Consider the following 27,904-nt stretch of genomic DNA (forward strand, 5'->3'; position numbering starts at 1 on the left):
GAGATATCCCCCCCCACCCCCACACACACACACACACCTTTGGGGGGTGGAGAGAGAGGTCCAGAGGAAGAGCTAATTCATTCCTGGGCCTGTTCGAGCTGACATAGCAAGACTGATCTTAAGCCATTCTCTCATGCGAAACACAGGAGAAAACCTCCAGTTTGTTGGCAAAAAAAAGGGTGTTGAGGCAGCTGTGTATGAAAATCTTCACTGATGAATCGTTCGGTTGCAAAATGTAACCCATATGGCCTTCACTCATATCAATCACACCATTAAAATGATCCGGTGCGTCACAAAGAATGGCATCGATGGTTTTGTCATCGTGACCCAGACATGAAGGACACAATACACCTAGAATTGGTCTAGGAGACATGTTTTCTGTAGTTTCTCTCTGGGTTTCTTGTCACTCGTAGTGTTCACAGGACAAGTCTAACACTTACTTATACTCAGGCAGACCTACCTAGAAAGGACTTTTTCACTCTACAAAGGGTCACAAGCTCACTAAATAAATTCCAAATCGTTTCAAAAATGTCAAACAGTTGAAACTCAGGCCTCCCTCATTCACTACAAAAATTCCCAACCGTTTCAAATGTTCAAACACATTTTCATTTCAACAAGGTCACTTCACCACACATCAAATCACCAGTCCATTACTTTTTATTTCAAACATGTGCTTTACTTCAAAGAGAGACAGGTGCCCTATCAATTTACACAAGCACACCAGAAATAGCGAGAACATCCAGACAGGATATCCTTAAAAAAGGGCATAAACACAGGACACAGGAATAACTCAGAAATCACTTTTTGACCACAACTGTCTACTATATACTCCTCGCGGGATGCCGCGATTACACATTTGGAATCGTGCACCTCAGTATTGCAACTCTATTTTCACTGTAATTCTTTGCAAACTATCCATAACGGATACATTTCAGGTGGTTCTTGAAGAAGTGTTGGGCTAGTTTGTCTTCTACATCTTTTGATTTTTGACGTCGGAACGACGAGTACTTTGCGTTTGCAATTTTGGGTTGGTGGCCGATGCTGACATGACTACAGCTGGCAACCAGCAAACTGCCCAACCCGTCCATGAAGAACTCTGAAACAGACATATGGACAGGGAAAATGGAATGGAGAAAAGATTAATTACCAAAAACAGCAGTGCCTTAAGCGTAAGAACAGCAATATGGGTTAAAAAAAAGCAACATGGGTTAAAAAAAAGCAACATGGGTTAAAAAAAAGCAACATGGGTTAAAAAAAAGCAACATGGGTTAAAAAAAAGCAACATCTATAGAAACAATTGACTTTTTCAAAACTTACCACACGTAACCGAATTTGTCCATTTGTCTTGACACAGCTTTCCAGATTTCCTACTGACATAGTTTACAGACTTGCTGCAATCTGTCGATGTGCTGTTGAGCAAAGCACCTAACCCTAACTGCTCCTGCAAGTTACTCTGGATAAGAGTGTCGGCTAAATTACTCAAATGTAAAATATGTGCAAAGGTTTATACTGGGATTTACCGGCCCTCTTAGCATAGGATGAACTTTAATGTCACTGGTGGGAAAAATAGTCTTAGACACACAGTACTGCTATATACAGTACAAACAGACTGAAAAATACACACATTATACAATACCGCCGCCATACTTTGTTCACTTCTCATACTGTATATCTACATACAGATGAGGTAGGAAGTTCACATACACTTAGGATGGAGTCATTAAAACTCGTTTTTCAACCACTCCACAAATTTCTTGTTAACAAACTATAGTTTTGGCAAGTCGGTTAAGACATCTACTTTGTGCATGACAAGTCATTTTTCCAACAATTGTTTACAGACAGATTATTTCCACTGTATCACAATTCCAATGGGTCAGAAGTTTACATGAACGAAGTTGACTGCCTTTAAATAGCTTGGAAAATTCCAGAAAATGATGTCATGGCTTTAGAAGCTTCTGAGTCAGTGCCTCTTTGCTTGACATCATGGGAAAGTCCAAATAAATCAGCGAAGACCTCAGGAAAAAAAAAATTATAGACCTCCACAAGTCTGGTTCATCCTTGGGAGCAATTTCCAAACGCCTGTAGGTACCACGTTCATCTGTACAAACAATAGTACGCAAGTACAAACACCATGGGACCACGCAGCCGTCATAACGCTCAGGAAGAAGAAGCATTCTGTCTCCTAGAGATGAACATACTTTGGTGCGAAAAGTGCAAATCAATCCCAGAACAACAGCAAAGGACCTTGTGAAGATGCTGGAGGAAACAGGTACAAAAGTATCTATATCCACAGTAAAAACAAGTCCTATATCGAAGAAGCCACTGCTCCAAAACCGCCATAAAAAGCCAGACTACGGTTTGCAACTGTACATGGGGACAAAGACCACACTTCTTGGAGAAATGTCCTCTGGTCTGATGAAACAAACATAGAACTGTCATAATGACCATTGTTATGTTTGGAGGAAAAAGGGGGAGGCTTCCAAGTCGAAGAACACCATCCCAACCGTGAAGCACGGGGGTGTCAGCATCATGTTGTAGGGGTGCATTGCTGCAGGAGGGACTGGTGCACTTCACAAAATAGATGGCATCATGAGGGAAAATTATGTGGATATATTGAAGCAACATCAAGATATCAGTCAGAAAGTTAAAGCTTGGCCGCAAATGGGTCTTCCAAATGGACAATGACCCCAAGCATACCTCCAAAGTTGTTGCAAAATGGCTTAAGGACAACAATGTCAAGGTATTGGAGGGGCCATCAAAGCCCTGACCTCAAATCCAATAGAAAATATGTGGGCAGAACTGAAAAAGCGTGTGCGAGAAAGGAGGCCTACAAACCTGACTCAGTTACACCAGCTCTATCAGGAGGAATGGGCCAAAATTCACCCAACTTATTTTGGGAAGCTTATGGAAGGCTACCTGGAACTTTTGATCCAAGTTAAACAATTTAAAGGAAATGCTTCCAAATGCTAATTGAGTGTATGTAAACTTCTGACCCACTGGGAATGTGATGAAATAAATGACTCTACTATTATTCTGACATTTCACATTCTTAAAATAAAAGTGGTGATTCTAACTGACCTAAGACAGGGAATTTTTACTAGGATTAAATGTCAGGAATTGTGAAAAACTGAGTTTAAAAGTATTTGGGTAAGGTGTATGTACACTTCCGACTTCAACTGTACATAACACATACTGGCCAAGTCTCTCTCCTAAAATAATCAAGAAGCTAAACAACTAATATGTATACAGTACCAGTCAAAAGTTTGGAGACACCTACTCATTCAAGTTGTAGTTTTTACTATATTGTAGAATAGCGAAGACATCAAAACTATGAAATAACACATATGGAATCATGTAGTAACAAATTCAAATATATTTTTCAAAGTAGCCACCCTTTGCCTTGACAGCTTTGCACACTCTTAACCAGCTTCACCTGGAATGCCTGTCCAACAGTCTTGAAGGAGTTCCCACATATGCTGTGCACTTGTTGGCTGCTTTTCCTTCACTCTGCGGTCCAACTCATCGCTCGTGTTTCTTGGTCCCACATCTTCTAATTGGTGTCCTTTAGTAGTGGTTTCTTTGCAGCAATTCGACCATGAAGGCCTGATTCACACAGTCTCCCCTGAACAGTTGATGTTGAGATGTGTCTGTTACTTCAACTCTGTGAAGCATTTATTTGGGCCGCAAATTCTAAGGCTGGTAACTGAACTTAAATTATTCTCTGCAGCAGAGGTAACTCTGGGTCTTCCTTTCCTGTGGCGGTCCTCATGAGAGTCAGTGTTTGATGGTTTTTGCGACTGCACTTGAAGAAACTTTCAAAGTTCTTGAAATGTTCCTTATTGACTGACAGTCATATCTTAAAGTAATGATGCACTGACATTTCTCTTTAATTATTTGAGCTGTTCTTGCCATAATATGGACTTGGTCTTTTACCAAATAGGGCTATCTTCTGTATACCAATCCTACCATGTCACAACCCAACTGATTGACTCAAACGCATTAAGGAAAGAAATTCAGTCTACAAAGGGACATCGACGGGGCTGTAGTGGAGCGGGTCGAGAGCTTCAAGTTCCTTGGTGTCCACATCACCAACGAACTATCATGGTCCAACCACACCAAGACAGTTGTGAAGCGGGCACAACACCTTTTCTCCCTCAGGAGACTGAAAAGATTTGTCATGGGTCACCAGATCCTCAAACAGTTCCACATCTGCACCATCGAGAGCATCCTGACCGGTTACATCACCGCCTGGTATGGAAACAGCTCGGTATCTGACCGTAAGGTGCTACAGAGGGTAGTGTGTATGGCCCAATACATAACTGGGGCCAAGCTTCCTGCCATCCGAGACCTATATACTAGGCGGTGTCAGAGGAAAGTCCCAAAAATTGTCACAGACTCCAGTCACCCAAGTCAGACTGTTCTCTCGGTTACCGCCGGGCAAGCTGTACCATGTCAGGGACCAAAAGGCTACTTAAGGCTTGGGGGTAGAAGCTGTTAAGAACAATAAATCAGATGGCCATGTGGACTATTTACATTGACCCCCCCCCCCATTTGTTTTGACATTGCATAGACATTAAACAGTAAGTAGCAGCATAGTCACTTTTCCCCTAACTACATGTACAAATTTCCGTGACAAACCTGTACCCCCGCACATTGGTACCGGTACCCCCTGTATATAGGCTTGTTTTTGTTATTTTATGTGATACTTTCTATAATTGTTTTACTTTAGTTTGTAAATATTTTCTTAACTATTCTTGAACTGCATTGTTGGTTAAGGGCTTGTAGGTAAGCATTCCACCGTTTGTACTCTGCGCATTTGACAAATAAAGTTTGATTTGATTTCCACAAATTCACTTTTTAACAAAGCACACCTGTTAATTGAAATGCATTCCAGGAAGCTGGTTGAGGGAATGCCAAGAGTGTGCAAAGCTGTCAAGGCAAAGGGTGGCTATTTTGAAGAATATAAAATACATTTTGATTTATTTAACACTTTTTTTTGGTTATTTCACTGTTTTGATATCTTCACTATTATTGTATGTTGTAAAAAAAAAAAGTTAAAATAAAGAAAAACCCTGGAATGAGTAGGTGTGTCCAAACTTTCGACTGGTACTGTATGTATATAAAATAACATTTAAAAGTATCCCATCTAATGGAGCTCTTCAGACCTCAGAGAGACTTCCTGGATAAATAAAGGTTAAATATATATGTAAAAAAAAAAAAAAAAAAGCCAACCTGAATGCGCCACCCTCTTCAGCCGGGGGTCAAAGCCCACTTTGCGCACGGCGTCGGTGCGGCCGAGGAATAAGTTGACCACTCCGCTGGTGAAGGAGCAGGTAGGGAAGCCTGGAACAGGTTGGTATTTCACTGAACCCTTTCTGTTCAGACAACCCCCGTCCTCCCCATTACCCTCCTCGTACACCAAAGAGAAGTAGAACTGGCCGTGGCCCGCCACAGAGCCCCCCACCTGATCACAGGAGGCAGAGAACAGAGCAGATCCACATGTAGTAATAATACGTATTATTCTTCATTTCATTTGTAAAGCACATCTCAGACCCAATGTGTAGAAAAAAAATAGAATATAAACAATCCAATACACAGAACATAGGAATGTAAAAAAAATAAAGTGCTAAGAGTATCTAGAAGCTAAAATAATTATTCTGCTGTACCCATAGGAGAACCCTTTGAGTAACGATTTTTAGTTATTGGTAGAACCCTTTTCGGTTATATGTAGAAACAGTTTTACAGAGGGTGCTACATGGAACCCAAAACGGGTCTACAAGAAACCAAATTGGGTTATCCTATGGGGACAGCTGAATAACCCTTTTGGGATCCTTTTCCCCCCCCCCAAGAGTGTGGAACACAGACAACAAGCAATGCTATATTCATGTGTTGTCAGATCCAGAGGGCATGAAAATAGATTTAGCAGAGGTCTTTGAAAGCTTTTCTGAACAGCAGGTTATTGACCTGTGCCTTAAATGAGGACAGAGACTCTGCAGCCCTGACAGTGTATGGAAGTACGTTCTACAGCCACAGAGCCGCTCAACTGAAAGCCCTGTCACATAGTAATTAGTCTGCTGAAGGGCTGCTGAAGGGAGAGGGACCTGGAGTAGGGAAATGTGCGTGTGGGGCAGGAGGGTAGAATGACATCAGACAGGTACTTGGATCCAGAGTTGTGGATAGCAGGATTTTTTTTTTTTTATAATAAATTCACAACATCAATATTGCGAAGAGAAAGTGTTGATTGAGAGCTGTGCTACCACTGAATTCCAGCCCCAGTCTAAGCAAAACAGGTCATACTTGTTCTAGCCTGGTGACATATCGGGGGAATCAGGCTACAGTTACGCTGCTCACCACGTCTAGTTCTGGTGTGGCCTCCATCACCTCCACCAGATTCTCGATCTTGGTTTTGTCTGTGAACAGGAAGTCGTCATCGACCCAGAGGAAGTATTTGGTCGTGACCTGAGAGACAGCCAGGTTCCTGCCAGCAAACCAGCCCTTTTGGGAAGGAAAATGTCCTCAAAATTACTTTGTAATCTGTGATGAAAATATCCTATAAAAAGAATGGTGTTCCCGACTCAACAGTTCATCATCAAAAGTCTGTGGGTGCAGGGTTCTAAAGGCATACAGATGTAGGATCTTAATTTGACCAGCACTGTCGTCGCAAAATAGTCCTGTAGCAAAGGGAGTTGATCGTTTAGTACATAAAATGTTGCTTGATATGTGGTTAGGCTATTAGCTGGCTAAAATTACACTACATAAGAAGTGCAACGCGGTTAATAAAACCATGTGTTAGTACGGGTTTTCAGTGGATTTATGCAAATCCCAAAGCTCATCTGTATTTTCTTATGGTGTGTGAAAATTCACAGCAACAGTGATCAAATTAAGATCCTTCACCTGTATAACATAGGAAAGGAAACCCTGCCCTTACTGAAACAGAATGTTCTTTAGCAGCTGCAGATGTCTAACAAATGGACGGGTTCTGCCGACAACCATTAGCGGTAGGAGAACAATTGGCATGCACCTATTATTTCTAGCTTATGCCACATTGTCCTACTGCATTTCTTTTTAAGACTAACAGTTCCATAACAGCTTCACAATGGTTGGCCAGGTGAAAGTTATGATCCTTTATTGAGGTCACTTGTTAAATCCACGAGTATGTTTACATGCACACTAATAATTTGATATTAAACTGATTATGGTAGTAGGCAGATTATGCAATAGTCATGTAAAATAGTCACCTTACTCTTTATCTTAAAATCGGCATCAGGTCAAAATCGAAGTAAGCATACGCCGATTAAGACTCCTGGTTTTCTGAGCAATCTTTCAAATGATTAGGACATGTAAACACCTTCAGCGTACCAGAGGTATTGGATCTGTGCAAGGAATACCACCAGCCGAGCAAGCCTTCCTCTTTAGCGCGAGCAAAGTGTGTTCGGAACAACAATGTATGGCTCTTAGGAAGTAGTTCACATACAAAGTTTGTATGTCAGAACTCCGAATAAAACATGCTTCCCAAAAATAGGATGCTCGCTGTGGTAGAACGTTTTTCTTTGATTGGCCTTTGTCTGCATTCATCAAAGTAGCATTAGGTAGCCTGATTTCAGGTGTGTCCATGTAAACAGGATTGTTATGGAAATCGTTCTTACAAAGCATGTGAATGTCTTAATCAAACTATTATATTAAGGGGGAGTGCAACTCAATATTAGGAAGGTGTTCTTTATGTTTTGTACACTAGGTGTCAGTGGAGGCTGATGGGAGGAGCTATAATTGGACTAATTAATTTCATTCCAGCCATTACAATGAGCCTGTCCTGCTATAGCTCCTCACACCAGCCTCCACTGTTCAGTATATATTGACAGTCAATGAGAAAACGTATGTGACGTCATGTAAATAAACGTGCATGCTTACGAAGGATGTTGCCTAAACCTGCTCATTTGACTGACTGCTGCTGATTTACATTTTACATTTAAGTCATTTAGCAGACGCTCTTATCCAGAGCGACTTACAAATTGGGATAATGACAATTCAAACTTCAAGGCTTTGGTGGTTGTCTGCGTTCTTCTCAAGTGTATTTTTATTCAAATCCAGTGTGGCCGACTGGAGTTCGTTACAGATGTAGGATTTTAATTTGATTACTCATTTGTTGCTGAGAATTTTGCTGCACAGCTAACGTTTGTAATTTGCACTTCAAAACTTGCCCCAACGGAAGAAAAAAAACATCAACTCCTACAAAAATGTTCATTAATTATAATCCACATTTCCTGTTGCTGCAGGATTATTTTCCTGCTGTAGCAAACTGACTCAAATTAAGATCCTACATCTGTAAGTGTAAGTCTATGGCAGATTGCCCTTATTGCACGGATCTGCTCCTGGAGACAAATACATACACCTGGGTTAATTAATAACTGACAATAACATTTCAATAAAATGTTAATTATATTCCTTTCAACTCAGAAATTCAATCACACATGCATTTTATGTCCATCATCAATTCACGTTGAATGTCCACTTTGAGGTTTTCAATTTGACCAAAACCAGCTTGTACCTGTGCTGGGGGCATGATGTACTGCTCAATGTTGGAGCCGTTCACTTTCTGTGGCTCCAGGCTGTCGTCGGCGATGATGATTTTGACGTCCTTGTAATAGGTCCTTATGCTACTGATGAGGACCTGCAGCTCGGTGTATCTCAGAAACGTCTTGGTGATGATGGTCACCCGGTCGTTGATATCTGCAATGAGAGAATCTCTGGTTTAATGCAGCGACATCCGAGATCCTACTGCAATTGGAGGTGGATATGGGTTTGATTTGTATAATGAAAAAAATATAACCGTAACATGTAAGTGTTGGTCCCATGTTTCATGCGTTGAAATAAAAGATCCCAGAAGTTTTCCATACACACAAAAGAGTATTTCTCTCAAATGTTGTGCACAAATTTGTTTACATCCCTGATAGAGCATTTCTCCTTTTCCAAGATAATCCATCCACCTGACAGGTGTGGCATATCAAGAAGCTGATTAAACAGCATGATCATTACACAGGTGCACCTTGTGCTTGAGACAATAAAAGGCTACTAAAATTAGCAGTTTTGTCACACATCACAATGCCACAGATGTCTCAAGTTGAGGGAGCGTAAAATTGGCATGCTGACCGCAGGAATGTCCACCAGAGCTGTTGACAGATAATTAAATGTTCATTTCTGTACCATAAGCCGCCTTAGTCATTCTACAGAATTTGTCAGTACATCCAACCGGTCTCACAACAGCAGACCACATATAACCATGCCAGCCCAGGATCTCCACAGCTGGCTTCTTCACCTGCAGGATCATCTGAGACTAGCCACCCAGACAGCTGATGAAACTGTGGGTTTGCACAACTGAAGAATTTCTACACAAACTGTCAGAAACCGCCTCAGGGAAGCACATCTGCATGCTCGCTGTCCTCATCAGCGTCTCAACCTGACTGCAGTTTGGCGTCGTCACCAACTTCTGTGGGCAAATGCTCACCTTCCATGGCCACTGGCATGCTGGAGAAGTATGCTCTTCGTGGATTAATCCTGGTTTCAACTGTACTGGGCAGACGGCGTTGTGTGGACGAGCGGTTTGCTGATGTCAACATTGTGAACAGAGTGCCACATGGTGGCGGCGGGGTTATGGTATGGGCAGGCATAAGCTACGAACACAATTGCATTTTATCGATGGAAATTTTAAATGGACAGAGATACCGTGACGAGATCCTGAGGCCCATTGTCGTGACACTCACCACCATCACCTCATGTTTGATCATGTACAGCCCCCATGTAACAAGGATTATAAAGCACAGCCCCATGGTCGCAAGGATCTGTACACAATTCCTGGAAGCTGAAAATGCCCCAGTTCTTCCATGGCCTGAATACTCACCATGTCACCCGTTGAGCATATTTGGGATGCTGTGGATCGACGGGTACGACAGCGTGTTCTAGTTCCCGCCAATATCCAGCAACTTCGCACAGCCATTGACGAGGAGTGGGACAGCATTTCACAGGCCACAATGAACAACCTGATCAACTCTAAGCAAAGTGGATGTGTGACGCTGCAAATTGCAAATGGTGGTCAAATCAGATACTGATCGGTTTACTGATCCACTACCTACTTTTTTTTTTTTTAAATGAAGGCATCTCTGCCCAACAATGCATATCTGTATTCTCAGTCATGTGAAATCCCGTATCAAGGGTTCTTTTAAGGTTTTATACACAATATTTGCAAGTGGTAGGCACCAATATTGATAATTCAATAAGATTATGATAACTTTCATATTGGTTTATTCTCCCTGTTAACCTACACTATTATGTAAAAAAAATAAAAAATAAGCATACATGACTGTTGCTGCATGCACAAACCCTGCTCACTGACCTTTACATTAGGAAAGTCTATATAATAATATGTTACCAGAGGGCCTCCCGGGTGGCGCAGTGGTTAAGGGCCGCAACCGGGAGGTCCGTGGGGCCTAGCATCGTCCGGGATAGGGAGGTTTTGGCCGGTAGGGATATCCTTGTCTCATCGCGCACCAGCGACTCCTGTGGCGGGCTGAGCACAGTGCACCCAGCCCGCAGTGCACCCAGCCTCCAAGGTTGCCAGGTGCACAGTGTTTCCTCCGACACATTGGTGCGGCTGGCTTCCGGGTTGGATGCGCGCTGTGTTAAGAAGCTGTGCGGCTTGGTTGGGTTGTGTATCGGAGGACGCATGACTTTCAACCTTCGTCTCTCCTGAGCCCGTATGGGAGTTGTAGCGATAAGACAAGATAGTAGCTACTAACAATTGGGGAGAAAAATTCAACAACAAAAATGTTACCAGACAACTTCAATTTTATTTAACATCTGGCTTCCACACAGACTGTTCCTACGGACTGTTATATATTATGTTTTTTTTGTTGCTTAAGAAGCAGTGGCATCATGAACTTTACCGGATATCAAGGATCTGTAAAATATTCTGTATGGAGGAATGGTCTAAGATCCCTCCCAATGCGTTCTCCAAACTCACAAAGCATTTTAGAAAAAGTCTGTCATTATGCTTGAGTCTTTTTTTACTTCTTAAATCTATTTCTGAGCAGTTGTATTACTATAAAATAACAATCTCTATTTTCTTGCATACAATATACAGGAACTCTTTTTTTTGTTGTATTTTTAGCTAATCTTTATCAAAAAGGTGCCAATAATTTGACCTGGTTATGTCAATACAGCAACATTGCTGATAGCAGTTAGGTGATGGCAGGTTGAAGTTGGTAAGCCAGCAGAGTTTGGGCTCATGATGAAGATGCTTTAAAAGCTCCACTTTTCAGGAATGGAGGAAGTAGGGTCATGGAATGTTGAATTTGGCACGCTGACAGCATGTTTGCTCTGCTTTCATATTTTCATTATATACAATGGGTGATGTCATAATTCCTCCTGATAACCTAATCTTGGTACCTGACGATAGCGCTAAGTTTTGCCGTTTTAAAGACGCAGCCATTTGCACACATCTGTAGAAGCTTCATGACCAAAAACAACAAATTAACAATCACATTATCTTTAGTTTACCCTTTATGTCTATCCCACCACTCTGATCCCGAGTCTTGATCCTGCCCCTACGGTTGATTAATTATCCCCAATTTCACTCTTCAGATACTGTCTACAATACAAGGGAATAAAAGGGAGGCTCTCACCATTTCCTATGTCATATAAAACAGGCATTGATGTCTGCTGGATGACAACGGGGAAGACAGCCTCATGGTGTTCAAACGTGAAGTGAGCTGGTGAAAGAGCAGGGACGGGTGGCGTCATATGAGGGTCTCAGGACATGTGGAGAGGAAGACATGGGTATGGTAGGAAAGCTGGATCTATGGCCTTACCCAAGTCTCCAGTCCTCATCCGGTACACAGTGCTGGTGTAGGTCATTCGTCCCAGAAGATTGTTGAGGTCAGATAGGCTGGTAGACTGGACAGTGATCTCTTTCTCTCCCTGTCCCTCTTGGTCTCCCTCTCCAAGGGCCTTGATGGCCAGGACACCACTGGACACACGCAGAGTCACCTGCAGGTACATAACACCATAGCGTTTTCATAGACTCAGGCCAAAGGTTGAGCAGATGGACCATTTTCCACTTCTATGGAACTTATGTGATTGTGCAGTTGTTGAATCAATGTGGTTCCTGTTAGCATCTGCATACCTCTTTCTCTAATCAATGAAGTTCCTGAGGGGTGTATTAAAAGTACATTTTGTTGTTAAATGTTAGATTGAAGCAGAAAAACACTGAATTGAGATTTAGCGTTTAGATACGCAGTTCAAAAATGATTTGCATCTTTTGGAGCACAAAACGTGTAAGCATTACTGTCATTGTAGACAAATGTGAAAAATAGGTGGATGATTTGTTCTACATGGTAAAACTTTCATTTGAACATGTGCCTTTAATATTTGTGAAACGGTCTGCGGGTAGGCAGTTAGCTAGGAAAACATTTGGGGGAAAAAAACAACTTGTCAATCCTGTTCATTTCAATGCGGTCTCAAAAAGACATACCGGTAACGAGGAATGAACCAGTGTGGGGGGAGAAGAAAAGAAAACGGATGATTTGTTGACATAGCAGGTTAGGATAACTAACGCGGCAGGTTAGGTGAATAAACGGAGCAAGTTAGAATGGCTTAGGGTTTGCTACAGTTGTCATGGGTCCACTAAATGAAGCGGTTGTAGGCCTACTCCATCCAGTCACAACGGTAGAAGCATAAACAAACCATCTGTGGGACAAATCATAAGTATCATAACACTGGGATTAAAGTTACACAGGGTGAAAGTATCATGCCCATTTTCTCAGATAACTCAGAAGCTAGAATGCTGTAGTGAAGTCAGCGCGACCATCGGACCCAGAAATGTTTGTTTTTTTGGTTGTAAAGATGTGCTTACATATGTCATTTTCTTAACCCATCTAGTGACTAAACGACAGCATAGCTTGTAAGTATCATGTTAGCTAGTCTTGGGTAAGACGAAATTTCAACTGATGACCTGGAATAAAATAAACACGTTCAAGCACTGGCCATTGCCTCTTATAATTCATATTGCTTTCATAATGTTATCTAAATGTTTAAAGATGATATGACATCTTTAAAATAATGCCTTCATTTACTTGATTAGCTTCTCACAATATGATTTTATCGACAGGTTAGTGGTTAAAAAAAGTGTATAGCTATGATTCTGGGGGTCAATTACCTCAAGCATGAGGAGTTTATATTCTCTTCTATTAAATCACGAGGAGTACGCATGACAAAGCCAACTGGCGCACATCTGATTTGTAGGGCTAAACATGAATAGTCATTGAACATTTTCATTAAATAAATGTTGGTTAATATAGCTATTATGTGATCATTTTAGTCCGATTAATAGGCAAAATAAGTTTTTTTTTTAAATAGTGGTTGTGCGACATTGCGATTCTGACGCATGGTTCATTTTAATGAATTTCGAACCAATATATTATTGAAGCGACACAAACAAGAAACTATGGCTGATAGTACCTTTGTTGAAAGTAAGTAGCATTACAAACCCCCCAAGCCCGTTTTAGTTTAGACGCGCCTGGCAGGTACAAAAGTAGTATTGTGATAGTTTCGTTTTCGGTCTTTATATTTTAAAATATATAAATAATATATAAATATAAAATAATGTATGCTATACATTTAATTAGAGTTTATAATGGTATAGGTCATATATACTGTAAGTTGTTTATCATAAAATGTTTTCTAGCACTATCAATCTGCGTAAATAGCAAAAAAAAATTAAAAAGTGTTACTTTCATCCCCGTTCTCCCCTACATGAAGTAAAAGCTAAGCAGAAAATGGTAGATATGACACCGGATGTAAAGAACCACCACCAAAAAGAGCAGGTAACTCTTGACATTAAGGGTAAAATTGACTTTGTTTGTATCCTGCGTTTGTCTGAACACTGGCTTTAGCCATAACATACACTGCAAAAGTCAATAAATATCCTTAACTGTAAAGTCTTACCAGAGAGTCCAATCAAACACCAACAAAGAGGTGTTCATTACAACATGGAGAACAGAAGACCAATAACCCCAGTATACATTCAAAGCGTTTCGAACCAACCTTGTAACTTTGTCTTTTTGCTGCATGGAGAGCTAAACCTGAAATAATAGTTTTATTGCACAATTTAAATATCGAATTACTAAATCTATTGTGTAACTTCTTTGCAAAGAACATACTATATATACACACAGTTAGTCTATATTGATGGACGGTACATAAACAAATGGCTATTGCATAGGCTACCTGGTATCAATGTCTTCTGAAGAGGGACAACAGTGAACCCCTGGATTGGATATTGAAGAGGTGTGTTGGATGGAGCTAAAATAAGCCTGTTCAGACTGGAGCTTGTCCTAAGGGGATGATCAAATGGTCCCATTAATGTTTCCTGAGTACAGCACGTACAGTTGGCCGTGCGCATATCTAAGGCATACCAATCCATTTGGTGAGTATTCTACCATTCTTGAAATGGAAGAATATCATGTCCAGAAATGACCTGCTTGCCAGTGTAACGGAATTACAATAAACTAACTCCACAGTTGGCTTGAAATGTTTAATGGGTGGCGGTCACGAGTGTTGCGAAGCACAGGTCTCGTGTTTGTGCCGGGGGGAGTACTCGCTAAGCTACGTGATTTCCGTAACACCAGGTTACATCTGTAGTTTTTTCACCCACCTGATATGATGCTTCCTGTACTCCTCAGCTCTTCGTTTGACTATGTCATCATACCGGTCTTTTGGAAGGTGGTCTTTCAGTACCAACACTCCGCCTCCCTGACAGGTGCAATTGGGTTGTCTGAGACTGATGGATGGTACGGCTCTATTGATTCGCAGGGACAAATAGAACACAATCTGCAAGAACTGAAAAGGTTCCATTGCTGAAGATAGAGGACCAATATACAATTTTAAAACTGGTACAGTACTTTATTGATTTTCGCGATGGCAGAACAGTCTTTAAAAAACTGTTTTCAGGCTTCACCATAACCGGTGAAAGTCTTCCAACTACAAGTTCAAACAAACAGTTGCTGATAAAGAAAAAGGTACCTTATTTGCTGAGGAACTAATTGATCGGTGTGTTCTTCAGTTGTGCTATAGTGGTATATGAAGGAGTACATCACTGATGCGGACAGACAGAAAATAACTAGGACAAGTACCTGCTTGCACCTGCCCATCTGTAGAAGACTGTCCATCTGTAGAAGACAAGAGCATCATATTCTGACCGGGGAAGCAATGTAAAATCTTGAAGTGGCTACCCACTGGGATCAAACTGGTTGAATCAACGTTATGGTCATCATACATATAGGATTTCCAAAAAGTCATCAATCTAAAGAAAGACATTTCGTGGATTTCTTAACCTAAATCCAATGACATGGTTCCACGTTTTGTTGATTTCACTTTCCAAATAGCTTGTTGACAAACTCAATCACATGTACATCAAAACTAGACATCTGGGCCCCGTGGGTAATATGCTTTCTCACTCATAAATTACAGCTCTGCTACTAAGACTTCACAGGGCAGCTTATTATTATTTTTTGCCAAAAGTTTCAATCACCATGCAAGTTCTGCAAATACAGTCATACTATATATATATATAAAATGACAGATGGGATGAAAACAGGAGATTGATACAATTTTATAAATGAATTAAGCAAGAAATGGCGGTGGAAACGTCTTTATGCGGAAATATTGATATAATAACCATCATATAGAAAGTCATCTTACAGTCACGCGAGGATATGGTGTGTTGTCCTCCCACAACGACTCGGGAAACCAGCCAGTTTATTAGTGTAACAGGGTTATTATATTGGTGATTCCCCTTGCCACTTTATTGTTAAGACAATGGGTTTTTGGTTTGAGTTTGTCTTGCCTTCACCTACTCAACATGGCATCTTATTGGCTGGTTTGCGTAGCTTGCTTACGAGCGGGGATGTTCCCGTTAGAATCGTCCCAGTGAACAAGCACCAAACCAGCGGTAAGTTGTTGGTTGCAAAGCACCGTACGTCAAAAGTGATTTTATGCTCCCAAGTGATGATTTAAATGTACAATTTATATCAAATTGTTTGTAAATGTTCACACACAAGATGCAGCGGTTTTTGGAGAATATTTGTTGTGCATTTGGTTGTGAAGAATTCCCGCAAGTACTAGCTAGCAACTTACTGTGTCTGGTGGGGGGGTTAATATATTTTGTACAGTGCGTGAGTGCAGAGTTGGATGGTGAGACGTGCATTGCATGACGTGCAATTTTGTGCCGTTCCTAACAGGTACATTGTTAAAGATATTATATTGTATATTGTAATTGTATTATTTTGGTAACTAGCCTAGTGAACAAGCACCAAACCAGCGTGCGTGAGTGCAGAGTTGGATGGTGAGACGTGCATTGCATGACGTGCAATTTTGTGCCGTTCCTAACAGAATAAAGCTACATGACTGGTGCTACATATTAGAGTTCCGTGTCGATGACTGATTGTACACAACGCCAGAAGAGTACTGTTACATTAGGATACAGATTAAATAAATTATCTTCACAGGTCAGTGAAAGTACACTGAGATCAGCTTGATGCTCCTTTCCAATAAGTATTGAGAGTCTTATTCTGGTGACATGACGGTCGATGCTTGACTGCCGTTCGGGGCTTAAATTTGATCCCTATGCACCCCTCAGTTTTGGACCGTTTCGTTCCGGAATCTCTTTGCCAGGATCCGGTACCTCTCGTGGCATGAATAATAATTTTCACTGTTTGCAATGTAAACATTTTAATCAAAACGATCAAAATGTATTTCAGTTGCCTCTGTAATTACCCTGCCACACAAAAAATATATATGTGAAAACGTAGATTGGCTGTATCTCTCACAGAACCAGAATTTCTATGATCTTTCCCTCCCTCTGCTCTGAGACATGAGCCTGCAACTACCATCTCTCCAGAGTTGTACTTCATTTATTTAATTAGAGAATCATAGCCATGGGAAGGGCATTGGTAGTGCTGCAGCAGCACCCCGGATACTTTGAAATACATTTGCCTGTAATTTAGCCACAGAGGATCAATAGATTACAAAATAAATCAAGTGTAGCCTAGCTGTGGGTTGTGTATAACCCAATCACAATGCATTACTTATAGTTGGGAACGCATGGCAAATCTTTCAGTGAACAGCATGCAGCCAAAACAGGCCTTTTGCAATATTTCAAATGCAATTGTGGGATAGCACAGGTTGGAAAGCAAATGGCTCCTGCTGAAACAAAAAATGATTAAAAGCCTATCTTGAGAGAGATAGGCTTTTGGCAGTCATTGAAACTGGAAGGTGGTTTGATGACTATCATTTCCTCCTCATATCAAATGTTATTGGTCACATCCACATATTTTGCAGATTTTATTGCAAAAACATTAGTATACGTACAATAAGTATACAAACAGACAATGATAACATATGCTAGGGGGCACAACACATTACAGATTATACAAAGACCTCAAAAGATACACACAGTATTGACTGTTTTAACAGCTTTCTTATAGGAAGACTGGTCTTCATATACTGCTCGGATTCCTTATAGAAAACATGGAAGAGGTCACTCATAAAAAAAAACATTTACGAATATGACATTTTTACCATTAGCACAATTAGATTTATGGAGGTCAAATGGTTTTTCCCTTCATCCTTATTATAGTTAAGGAAACCGAGCAGCACATTCGCCCATAATAAACAAAAGTCATCAAGAATATTAACAATTATAAATATCTTGCCGTAATGCCAAAACAGTTTCTGGATGTTCAACACGTGTTGTTAATGTCTTTTTTTTAGTTTCTTCAGGTAATGATTCGCAGGGTAATACTTATGGATCATTCTGAGACTTATTTGACCATGTTAACAAGCAGGTTCTTATGTGGTGGTAATAACCATACTTTTCCCCAACCGAAATTATTGACAAATGTATTCTAGTAAATTGTAACATAAGGAATATATACAGTATCCCTTTGAAATAAGGCACGTGTGGATCGGTTGTTCTGAGGAAGTAATGAGAAACCATTTTTCCTATTGGAGAGTCAACTGGATTAAGTGAGGGTAGCTCAAGAAGGTGAGGTCTGGATCCACCTCTAAACAACAAGAGTTCCAGATGGAATAGCGTCAAAGACTATGGCGAAATCTCTAGGTGTGAGCTATATTGTAACGAGATAAACCATTCCTCATAATTGAATAACAATCCTTCTGCATTAAAAAGTTGACTCACCAGAAGGATATGACAAAAATAAGACTCGTTTATATAATGTAATAGTTACAAAGTAACATAAAATGGAAGCCGATATTTGTCAAACGGCAGCCAAGGATCGATCATAATTTCACCAGAATAAGATTTCACCCTCGATATTTATTAGAGTATAAAACTCCATCACAACATTTTCACCACCCTGTGAAGTTCATAACATATTAAGCTAATAAACTGCATGCTTTCATGAGTCATAGTAGGGGTACAACACCATCGCGTGACCCCATGTTTAATATGATGGTTATTATATCAATAATTGCCGCATAAAGGCGTTTCACCGCCATTTCTCGCAAAATTACCGAGACAAAAAGATCCTACCATGTCTAGTGTATTTTGTTTTTGTCGAAATTTGGAAAGTTTACCGGCAAATTTGCCTGTCAACATCATTTTTTATCCGACACAGGCTAATCACATAAAAAGGTTGGATGGAAAAGTAGTTAGTTAAGTTCCGCGCACTTCTAGTGGTATGCTACAATCTTATTTTAGGTTTGTGTGTGTGTGTATATATGATTTTTTTAATCTACCGATTTTGAAGACTGGTTTGCAGATACTTATTGGATGGATAAACCCCAAATGTAAATTGTATAGCCTAATGTAAATAAAAAAATATATATAATATAGCCATAGCCATGTAAATAGTAGGCTACGCCAAATTCATGATATTAATAAACATTTACATTTGGATAAGACAATATGCAAATGTTTACTATTCATTTAATGAAAGTTCCGTAGGTCTACTATTGGGCTAAATATATGCCTTGACGCATACTAGCCTACCCAAACGGAAAGCATATCAATTATGCGAACTACATTTTAAAACTGCTTAGTGAAAAGGCTAAAGTACAAACCTTTTTGCACAGTTCTACGATGGTCCAGTCATTTAACTGAAAAAAAAAAGAAAAAAAAAATCTACAGCAGATCTGTTCAGGGGTTAGACCAAAGATTATGGATATATTGACAAGACACGCGTCTCTCTGCCCTAACAATGAGTCGTTGTCAGCAAAGCAGCACAACGGCTGTAGAGGTCATTATTGTAACCCTTTTTCGAATATTCGATAAGGTTGTTGACGTCAACCGCCTCTATTCAATGGAGAGAGATACTATTGTAACCCTTGTTATGTTGGTGCTTTGAGCGGTACAGTCCATATCCTTCCGCCCCCTGATATTAATGTACCTAGGCTATTCAAATTAGATGTGATTTAGGAATGCTGCTGAGACACGTAGTGGCATCCATGCTCATCATACACTACTGTGGATCAAAAACGTCACATAGGTAAGCAATACTTCTGTGAGCTGTTTTATATGCACTTATATAAACGTAGTTTCATGGTTAAATGGTGTGAAAGTGATTAGTGAAAATATGTTAGTATTTACAGTGCATTCGGAAAGTATTCAGACCCCTTGACTTTTTCCACATTTTGTTAAGCCTTATTCTAAAATGTATTAAATTGTTTTTTTCCCCCCATTCAAATCTCCACACAATACCCCATAGTGACAAAGCAAAAACAGACCAGTTTATATTTTTTTTAGCAAATTTATGAAAATAAACAGAAATATCACATTTAGATAAGTATTCAGACCCTTTACTCAGTATTTTGTTAAAGCCCCTTTGGCAGCGATTACAGCCTCAAGTCTTCTTGGGTATTACGCTACAAGCTTGGCACACCTGTATTTGGGGAGTTTCTTAAATTTTTCTCTGCAGATGCTCTGCACAGCTATTTTCAGGTCTCTCCAGAGATCTTAGACTGGGTTCAAGTCCGGGCTCTGGCTAGGCCACTCAAGGACATTGAGACTTATCCCAAAGCCACTCCTGCACTGTCTTGGATGTTTGCTTAGGGTCGTTGTCCTGTTGGAAGGTGTACCTTCACACCAGTCTGAAGTCCTGAGCAGGTTTTCAACAAGGATCTCTCTGTACTTTGCACCATTCATCTTTCCCTCAAACCTGCCTAGTCTTCCTGTCCTGGCCACTTAAAAACATCCCCACAGCATGATGCTCCCACCACCATGCTTCACTTTAGGGATGGTGCCATGTTTCCTCCATATGTGACGCTTGCCATTCGGGCCAAAGAGTTCAAGCTTGGTTTCATCAGACCAGAGAATCTTGGTTTATATTTTATTAGGATCCCCATTAGCTGTTGCAAAAGCATCAGCTACTCTTCCTGGGGTCCACACAAAACATAATACAGAACATTTTTAAAGGCACACATATCCTACATATCAATTCATATACACAAACTATCTAGGTAAAATAAGGGAGAGGCATTGTGCCGTGAGGTGTTACTGTTTTCTTAAACCAAGTTTGCTGTTTATTTAAGCAATAGTTTGTTGTTGATGTGGACACCAAGGAACGTGAAGCTGTCAACCTGTTCCATTATAGCCCCATTGATGAGAATGGGGGCGTGCTCGGTCCTCCTTTTCCTGTAGTCCACAATCTTCTCATTGGTCTTGGTTTGAAACCCCACCTCTTTAAGGAATACCTAGGATAGGATAAAGTAATCCTTCTCACCCCCCTTAAAATATTTAGATGCACTATTGTAAAGTGGCTGTTCCACTGGATGTCATAAGGTGAATGCACCAATTTGTAAGTCGCTCTGGATAAGAGCGTCTGCTAAATGACTTAAATGTAAATGTTAGGTTGTTATTCTGGCACCACCCGGCCAGGTCTCTGACCTCCTCCCTATAGGCTGTCTCGTCGTTGATCAGGTATTGTGTCATCTGCAAACTTAATGATGGTGTTGGAGTCGTGCCTGGCCATGCAGTCGTGGGTGAACAGGGAGTACAGGAGGGGACTGAGCATTAGAGAAGCTTCCATTGAAGATCACCTTTGAGTTCTATTAGATAGACAGCTCTGAATCCACGATATGGGAACAAGATTATCCACATGTATCGATCACATTTTTTCTAATACTGTTGAACTAAAGCTGTATCCATACCCATTGGATGCAGTGATCACAATATAGTGGCTATAACCAGGAAAGCCTAAGTTCCAAAAGCTGGGCCTAAAATAGTGTATAAGATCATCTTTTGTATGTTTTGCTGTAACTCTTATGTGGATGATGTGTGTTGTGGAAATTCTAAATCGATAATGAGGAGACACAAGATATCACCAATCAGGATATTACTTTATTCAAAACGTATTAAAGGAAAGCAGGTTACACCACACACAAGTGAATGATGTGAGTGCTCTGCAATAACGATGGCTGGTCGACACAACGCTTGACTGTTGGGTTGAGAGTCCTGACAAAGAATACAAAGACACACCACCTTAGTCTACATGACAGATGTGTGGAATGGGTCTAAAAAGGTTAGGATTCATATGAAAGAAATGAATCATTCATAGCAGACAGTATCTGCTGTAAAGACTGTTTCCACACAATGGGAACATCATTATCCATACTCAAGCCATCTACACCCTGGTACCTTCCATTACACAAACACCAACTGTCTATGGAATGTGAGCTCCGAGAGAGTACAAGACTATCATAAATAAGTTGCTAGAGTTCAAGCTCAGAAGCTTCTCTCAGTTCACACAGACACAATAGAGTTCTAAGAACCCTATTCCACTGGTTCTCGATCCTGGTCCCGGGGACCCGAAGGAGTGCACATTTTTGTTTTTGCCCTAGCACGACAGTCGTGACCAAAAGTTTTGAGAATGATACAAATATTAATTTCCACAAAGTTTGCTGCTTCTCAGTGTCTTTAGATATTTTTGTCAGATGTTACTAAAGTATAATTACAAGCATTTCATAAGTGTCAAAGGCTTTTTCAATTACATTAAGTTGATGCAAAGAGTCAATACTTGCAGAGTTTACCCTTCTTTTTCAAGACCTCTGCAATCCGCCCGGGCATGCTGTCAACTAACTGGGCCACATCCTGACTGATGGCAGCCCATTCTTGCATAATCAATGCTTGGAGTTTGGCAGATTTTGTAGGTTTGTTTGTCCACCCGCCTCTTGAGGATTGACCACAAGTTCTCAATGGGATTAAGGTCTGGGGAGTTTCCTGGCCATGGACCCAAAATATCGATGTTTTGTTCCCCGAGCCACTTAGTTATCACTTTTGCCTTATGACAAGGTGCTCCATCATGCTGGAAAAGGTATTGTTCGTCACCAAACTGTTCCTGGGTGGTTGGGAGAAGTTGCTCTCGGAGAATGTGTTGGTACCATTCTTTATTTATGGCTGTGTTCTTAGGCAAAACGTGATTGAGTCCACTCCCTTGGCTGAGAAGCAACGCCACACATGAATGGTCTCAGGATGCTTTACTGTTGGCATGACACCGGACTGATGGTAGTGCTCACCTTGTCTTCTCCGGACAAGCTTTTTTCCCCAGATGCCCCAAACAATCGGAAAGGGGATTCATCAGAAAAAAATGACATTACCCCAGTCCTCAGCATTCCAATCCCTGTACCTTTTGCAGAATATCAGTCTGTCCCTGATGTTTTTCCTGGAGAGAAGTGGCTTCTTTGCTGCCCTTCTTGACACCAGGCCATCCTCCAAACGTCTTCGCCTCACTGTGAATGTAGATGCACTCACACCTGCCTGCTGCCATTCCCGAGCAAGCTCTGTACTGATGGTGCCCCGATCCCGCAGCTGAATCAACTTTAGAAGACGGTCCTGGTGCTTGCTGGACTTTCTTGGGCTCCCTGAAGCCGCCTTCACAACAATTGAACTGCTCTCCTTGAAGTTCTTGATGATCCGATAAATGGTTGATTTAGGTGCAATCTTACTGGCAGCAATATCCTTGCCTGTGAAGCCCTTTTGTGCAAAGTAATGATGACGGCACGTGTTTCCTTGCAGTTAACCATGATTGACAGAGGAAGAACAATGATTCCAAGCACCACCCTCCTTTCGAGGCTTCCAGTCTGTTATTCAAACTCAATCAACATGACAGAGTGATTTCCAGCCTTGTCAACACTCAAACCTGTGTTAACGAGAGAATCACTGACATGATGTCAGCTGGTCCTTTTGGGGGGGGATTCAGTTAATTTGCATGGCATTGAGGGACTTTGCAATTCATCTGATCACTCTTCATAACATTCTGGAGTATTTGCACATTTCCATCATACAAACTGAGGCAGCAGACTGAAAATTAATATTTGTGTCGTTCAAAACTTTTGGCCAGGACTTGTACACAGCTGATACAAATTATCATCTCATCAAAAGGCTCTGATGATTTGACTAAGGGCAAAAACGTGCAACCTTTTGGGTCCCCAGGACCTGGATTGAGAACCACTGCATTCTGTTGCATAAAACAACCATTTGATGCAATAACAATATAGTAATTTCCCCACCATACGTTCAAAATGTTTGTTGGTCTGATGTGATTAATATCCTGCACTTGATGAATTTATGAAATTGCTTCTTCCAATTAGTGATAAACATGCACCCGTTAAGAAACTGACTGTTAGAACTGTTAAGGCTCCGTGGATTGATGAGGAATTTAAAAACTGTGTGGTTGAAAGAGATGTTGCAAAAGGAGTGGATAATAAGACTGGCTGACTTGTGAAAATGATGTGACTAAACTCAACAAGAAGAAGAAACTGAATTATGAAGCCAAGATCAATGATATAAAGAATGATGGGGAAAAAAACGGAGTACTTCAAATGAAATTATGGGCAGAGAGGCAAATTCAACTCCATTACGTCATCGAATCATTACAACACTATTTGATTTTGCCAATTATTTTAATCGTTACTTCATTGGAAAAGTTGTCAAACTTAGGCAGGAAATGCCAACAACGAACAGTGAGCCATCGTATTCATGCATAGAAAACCTAATAACGATAGAAAAGCATTGCAACTTTAAACTTTGTAAAGTTAGTGTGGGAGAGGTGGAAAATGTATTGTTATCGATCAATAATGACAAACCTCCTGGCATTGACAACCTAGATGGAAAGCTACTGAGGATGGTAGCTGACTCTATAGCCACTCCTATTTGTCATATCTTTAATCTGAGCCTAGAAGGAAGTATTTCGCCTCAGGCCTGGAAGGAAGCCAAAGTAATTCCACTAACCAAGAGTTGTAGAGGCTTTTATTGGTTCTAACAGCATATTTATAAGCTCGCTGCCAGCTCATAGCAAACTGTTGGGAAAAAATGGTGTTTCACCAAATACAATGCTATTTATCTGTAAACAAATTAACAACAGACATTCAGCATGCTTAAAGAGAAGGGTACTCAACATGTACTGCACTGACACAAATGACGATTTGTTGTGTTAGGTTCTTATTTTTCAGAGTAAATGATTCACGGACACTAGAGAAGCTTTAACCAAGTTTAAGTCTTCCCAAAGGTTCTGTACAGCTGTAATTAGACAGCAAAAAATAAAAAATACACATCTCATCAGTTATACAAATCCTACTTAAAACTCTCTTTATTATCTTTGTGTGGAGCCATAAAATGTAACAGAATAATAAACCTATATTACTCCCTTAAGAAAATATGTCCTCACCTTCCCCTCCTCCATCTAATACACGGATGTGAATCAGGAAACAGAGGGACACGTTGCTCTCCTCTCATCCCCCCACAACAACACATTCCGAAGCAATCAGTCTTTCTTCAGGGAACCATTAACTTCCGACATAGGAAATGAAAGGGACTGGGTTCTATCATTCATTTACTACCTCAACGATCAAAGTTTAGCCAATTCCAACTATTGAAAGAAATTTATAAGAGCATGACCTGCCACTGGCATTAAACAAAGCATGTGTGTCCATGTATGCTGATGATTCAACCAGACACACATCAGCAACCACAGCTAATGAAGTCACTGAAACCCTTAACAAAGAGTTGCAATCTGATTTGGAATGGGTGGCCAGTAATAAACTGGTCCTGAACATCTCTAACACTAAGTGCATTGTATTTGGTAAATTACCAAAGACTGTAAACTGTCATATTCAAAACTTACAGATGAATTGGTTGTAAAGATGGGGAGTGTTATAAAACCTCCAGGGTGCACTATTGTGGCAGGCATTGATGCATTAACAGCCCCTCTATTGACTTTTATTGACTTTTTATGAGACCACTCGCAAAACGGCTCCACTCCTTTGTAAAGGACAATAGAAGTGTCCGAAGAATACTTTGTTAGTTGCTTATGATGTTGAGTCGTTACACAAATATTCCACAAGAGGGCGGTATTGAAGCTATGGAACATTTCCTTCTGCAACGTGATCCTAATGAACTACCTTCCAGTGCACCCATTATAGCATTGGTCTAAATAGTACTCACTCACACACACATACACACACTTCATGTTTCTAAATTATTTCTTTATTCAGACGAAGGGTACTGCTATGGGATCCCCCAATGGCTTTTAACTACGCTAATTTGTATGTGGGTTACATAGAGAAACAGTCCATTTTCAATTCTCTCAAATGTTTTCTTGCCTAACATTATTTGGAAACGGTATATTGATGATATTTTTGTTCAATGGAGGGGTGATGTAAAACAGTTCCAGGTGTTCCATGCTTTTCTTAACTCCTGTTTTGAGCATCTGATACATGTCAAATCAGTTTCCTTGATCTTCAGATCTTGTGTGAAGATCATGTTCTATACACTGATCTTTACAGGAAACCTACTGATCGTAACAGTTTGTTGAGGGCTGATAGTTGTCACCCACTTCCCTTGAAAAATAGTGTGCCCTACAGCCAATTCTGTCGAGTCAAAATAATTGGTTAAAAAAAAGAAAAAGGATTTCGACAGAAATATGGCTGAGATGCAAAGAAAATTCAAGTAGAGGTGGTACAAAAATGGTCAGATAAATTCAAAACATGACCCGTTTCAAGGTGACTGTAGCAAAAATAAGCATTCTTGCGTTCTAACTACCCGCTAATCAAAGTGCTCTGAACAAATTAAGGGAATTGTTCAAACATTGGCAGATTCAAAGAACCGATGATGGTTCGAAAACACATTTCCGATACTTTCCCTTGGTCGTATTCTCGCGGGGCAGACACCTCAGAAATCAATTGGTAAACTCTGATTTACCACCAAGATATCCCCTGCACAACGTCTATTTGCTCCCCTACTGGATGGAAACTACAAGTGCAATGGCTGTGCTCAATGCAATGGCACTTGTAAATGTAGATCCTTTAAAACAACCCCAAACAGGGAAACAGATCCCAATCAAAAGGAGTCGTCACGGGCTCCATTTAGACAGTTATTTATCTTATAACTTGTCCTTGTGGTAAAAATGATCTGGGTAAAACAAAGCGCGAATTAAAAGTACGTATCTCGGAGCATCATTAGGTGCAAAAACTAGACACCCAGTTGCGGCCCACTTTTTGGAACAAATCCACTCCATTTCGTCTCTACGTTATATTGGCCTCGAACATGTCACCCTCCCCAGGAGAGGGGGTGACCTCGACCCTTGCTCCCTTCGGTCTCAACGTAGACTTTGATCTGAAGCCATTCGTGTGATTTTGCTATTGTAAATGTTTGTAGGCCTATGTAGCCAAATGGTATCTATGATCGTACGCTATCCATTGATGTTCTTTGTATGCCATTTTAATATATGATAATTAAACAATGATATCAGGCCACACCCGGCCATGATTACAGGCATCGGTGTGCAGTGTTGCCAATTTAGCGACTTTGTTGCTATATTTAGCGATTATTCAGACCCCTCTAGCGACAAAAGAAAAACAGAACCTAAAGCGACTAGCGACAAATCTAGCTACTTTTTCTGGTGTTATTGGAGACTGACGTGAAAACACGTATCGTTCTTACTCATTTCAACGAGCAGCGGGTGCCCAACCCCGTCCACCCCCGTCCCAAAGCACTCTCAGCCGCCCAGTATTCGCGCTGCAGTCAGAGCATGTTCACCCCTCCGCGTCCAGACTGGAAATGAATCGCGCATGCGGGAAGCCGCCGCTGGCTGATCCCGCCTTGGCCTACATTACATTATTATTTATTTTTGACAATTAACCTGATTAGGGCCAGACTAGTTACCATCATTTTCTCACATTGCTATTGACAGTTTGTTTCTATTGTGTTTTTAGATTGTATACATAAAAACATGTTATGGTTAAAAATGTTCATGTTTTACTGTGACTTGTTGTCGGCTCCTAAGCTCCATAAGGTTCAAAACCAAAACAAATGAAGAATAAACCAAAAAATGAAAATAAAAACCGAAGTAACTCCGGCAGTGTCTATTTTGGGTCACTTTTGCCGGTCCCAAGCCCGGATAAAAGAAGAGGGTTGGAATTGTGACATAAAAAAAAACAAGAATCGACAGTAGAAAGTTCATTTGTAATTCTAAACATATTTAGGGTGTTTTTTTACTCACCTTTTGTCTCTCCCAAGACATTATTCTTCTCTCCTGCAGCGTCCATCACAATTACATTCACATGGTAAATTATGCAAATTGACAGATGACGTCATTTCGTGAATTTTAGGACAGCCAATAGCTACTTTCCATACCTGCTAAATTGGCTAGGTTTCACCAACATGCTTTAATGGCCTGGAAAATATGTTTCCTGCACATTTTTTTCCCCCACATAAAGCGCCTTTGTGGAATAATTCAGACATAACTGTAAGGAATAAGTCATTGTTCTACCCCAGCTGGCATGAGAGGAATATTGACTTTGTTCTTGATGTTTTCGACAACAAGGGTAATATTCTCACATA

At 40.6% G+C, this 27,904-nt stretch overlaps 1 protein-coding gene across 4 annotated transcripts; it reads right to left on the minus strand.

Annotated features, from left to right (window-relative positions):
- Positions 1 to 639: 639 nt before the first annotated feature.
- LOC118365183 (beta-1,4 N-acetylgalactosaminyltransferase 2-like) lies at positions 640 to 27,694 on the minus strand. Of its 4 annotated transcripts, none has more exons than XM_035747164.1 (11): positions 27,564 to 27,694; positions 15,073 to 15,218; positions 14,705 to 14,848; positions 14,278 to 14,384; positions 14,095 to 14,132; positions 11,862 to 12,039; positions 11,676 to 11,762; positions 8,546 to 8,727; positions 6,352 to 6,495; positions 5,233 to 5,464; positions 640 to 1,096 (listed from the first exon to the last, which is right to left on the minus strand). In XM_035747164.1, the coding sequence occupies exons 1-11, from the start codon at positions 27,582 to 27,584 to the stop codon at positions 912 to 914; spliced, it is 1,464 nt and encodes a 487-aa protein (XP_035603057.1). In that variant the 5' UTR covers positions 27,585 to 27,694; the 3' UTR covers positions 640 to 911. The 4 variants fall into 4 exon arrangements, with proteins under 4 accessions (XP_035603057.1, XP_052346676.1, XP_052346677.1 ...); XM_052490716.1 differs by lacking the exon at positions 27,564 to 27,694 and adding an exon at positions 19,132 to 19,235; XM_052490717.1 differs by lacking the exons at positions 14,095 to 14,132; positions 14,278 to 14,384; positions 14,705 to 14,848; positions 15,073 to 15,218 and having other exon boundaries at positions 27,564 to 27,607.
- Between the last annotated feature and the right edge of the window lie 210 nt (positions 27,695 to 27,904).

This window comes from Oncorhynchus keta, chromosome 32, assembly GCF_023373465.1.
Source record: "Oncorhynchus keta strain PuntledgeMale-10-30-2019 chromosome 32, Oket_V2, whole genome shotgun sequence".
NCBI classification, from domain to species: Eukaryota; Metazoa; Chordata; class Actinopteri; order Salmoniformes; family Salmonidae; genus Oncorhynchus; species Oncorhynchus keta.

Coding starts and splice junctions, on each gene's coding strand:
- LOC118365183 (XM_035747164.1), bottom strand. CDS start 27,584: ATGTCTTGGGAGAGACAAAAG. Junction 14,849..15,072: donor TTAGTTCCTCAGCAAATAAG/GTACCTTTTTCT, acceptor GCGAATCAATAG/AGCCGTACCATCCATCAGTC. Junction 14,385..14,704: donor TACAGGAAGCATCATATCAG/GTGGGTGAAAAA, acceptor TCATCCCCTTAG/GACAAGCTCCAGTCTGAACA.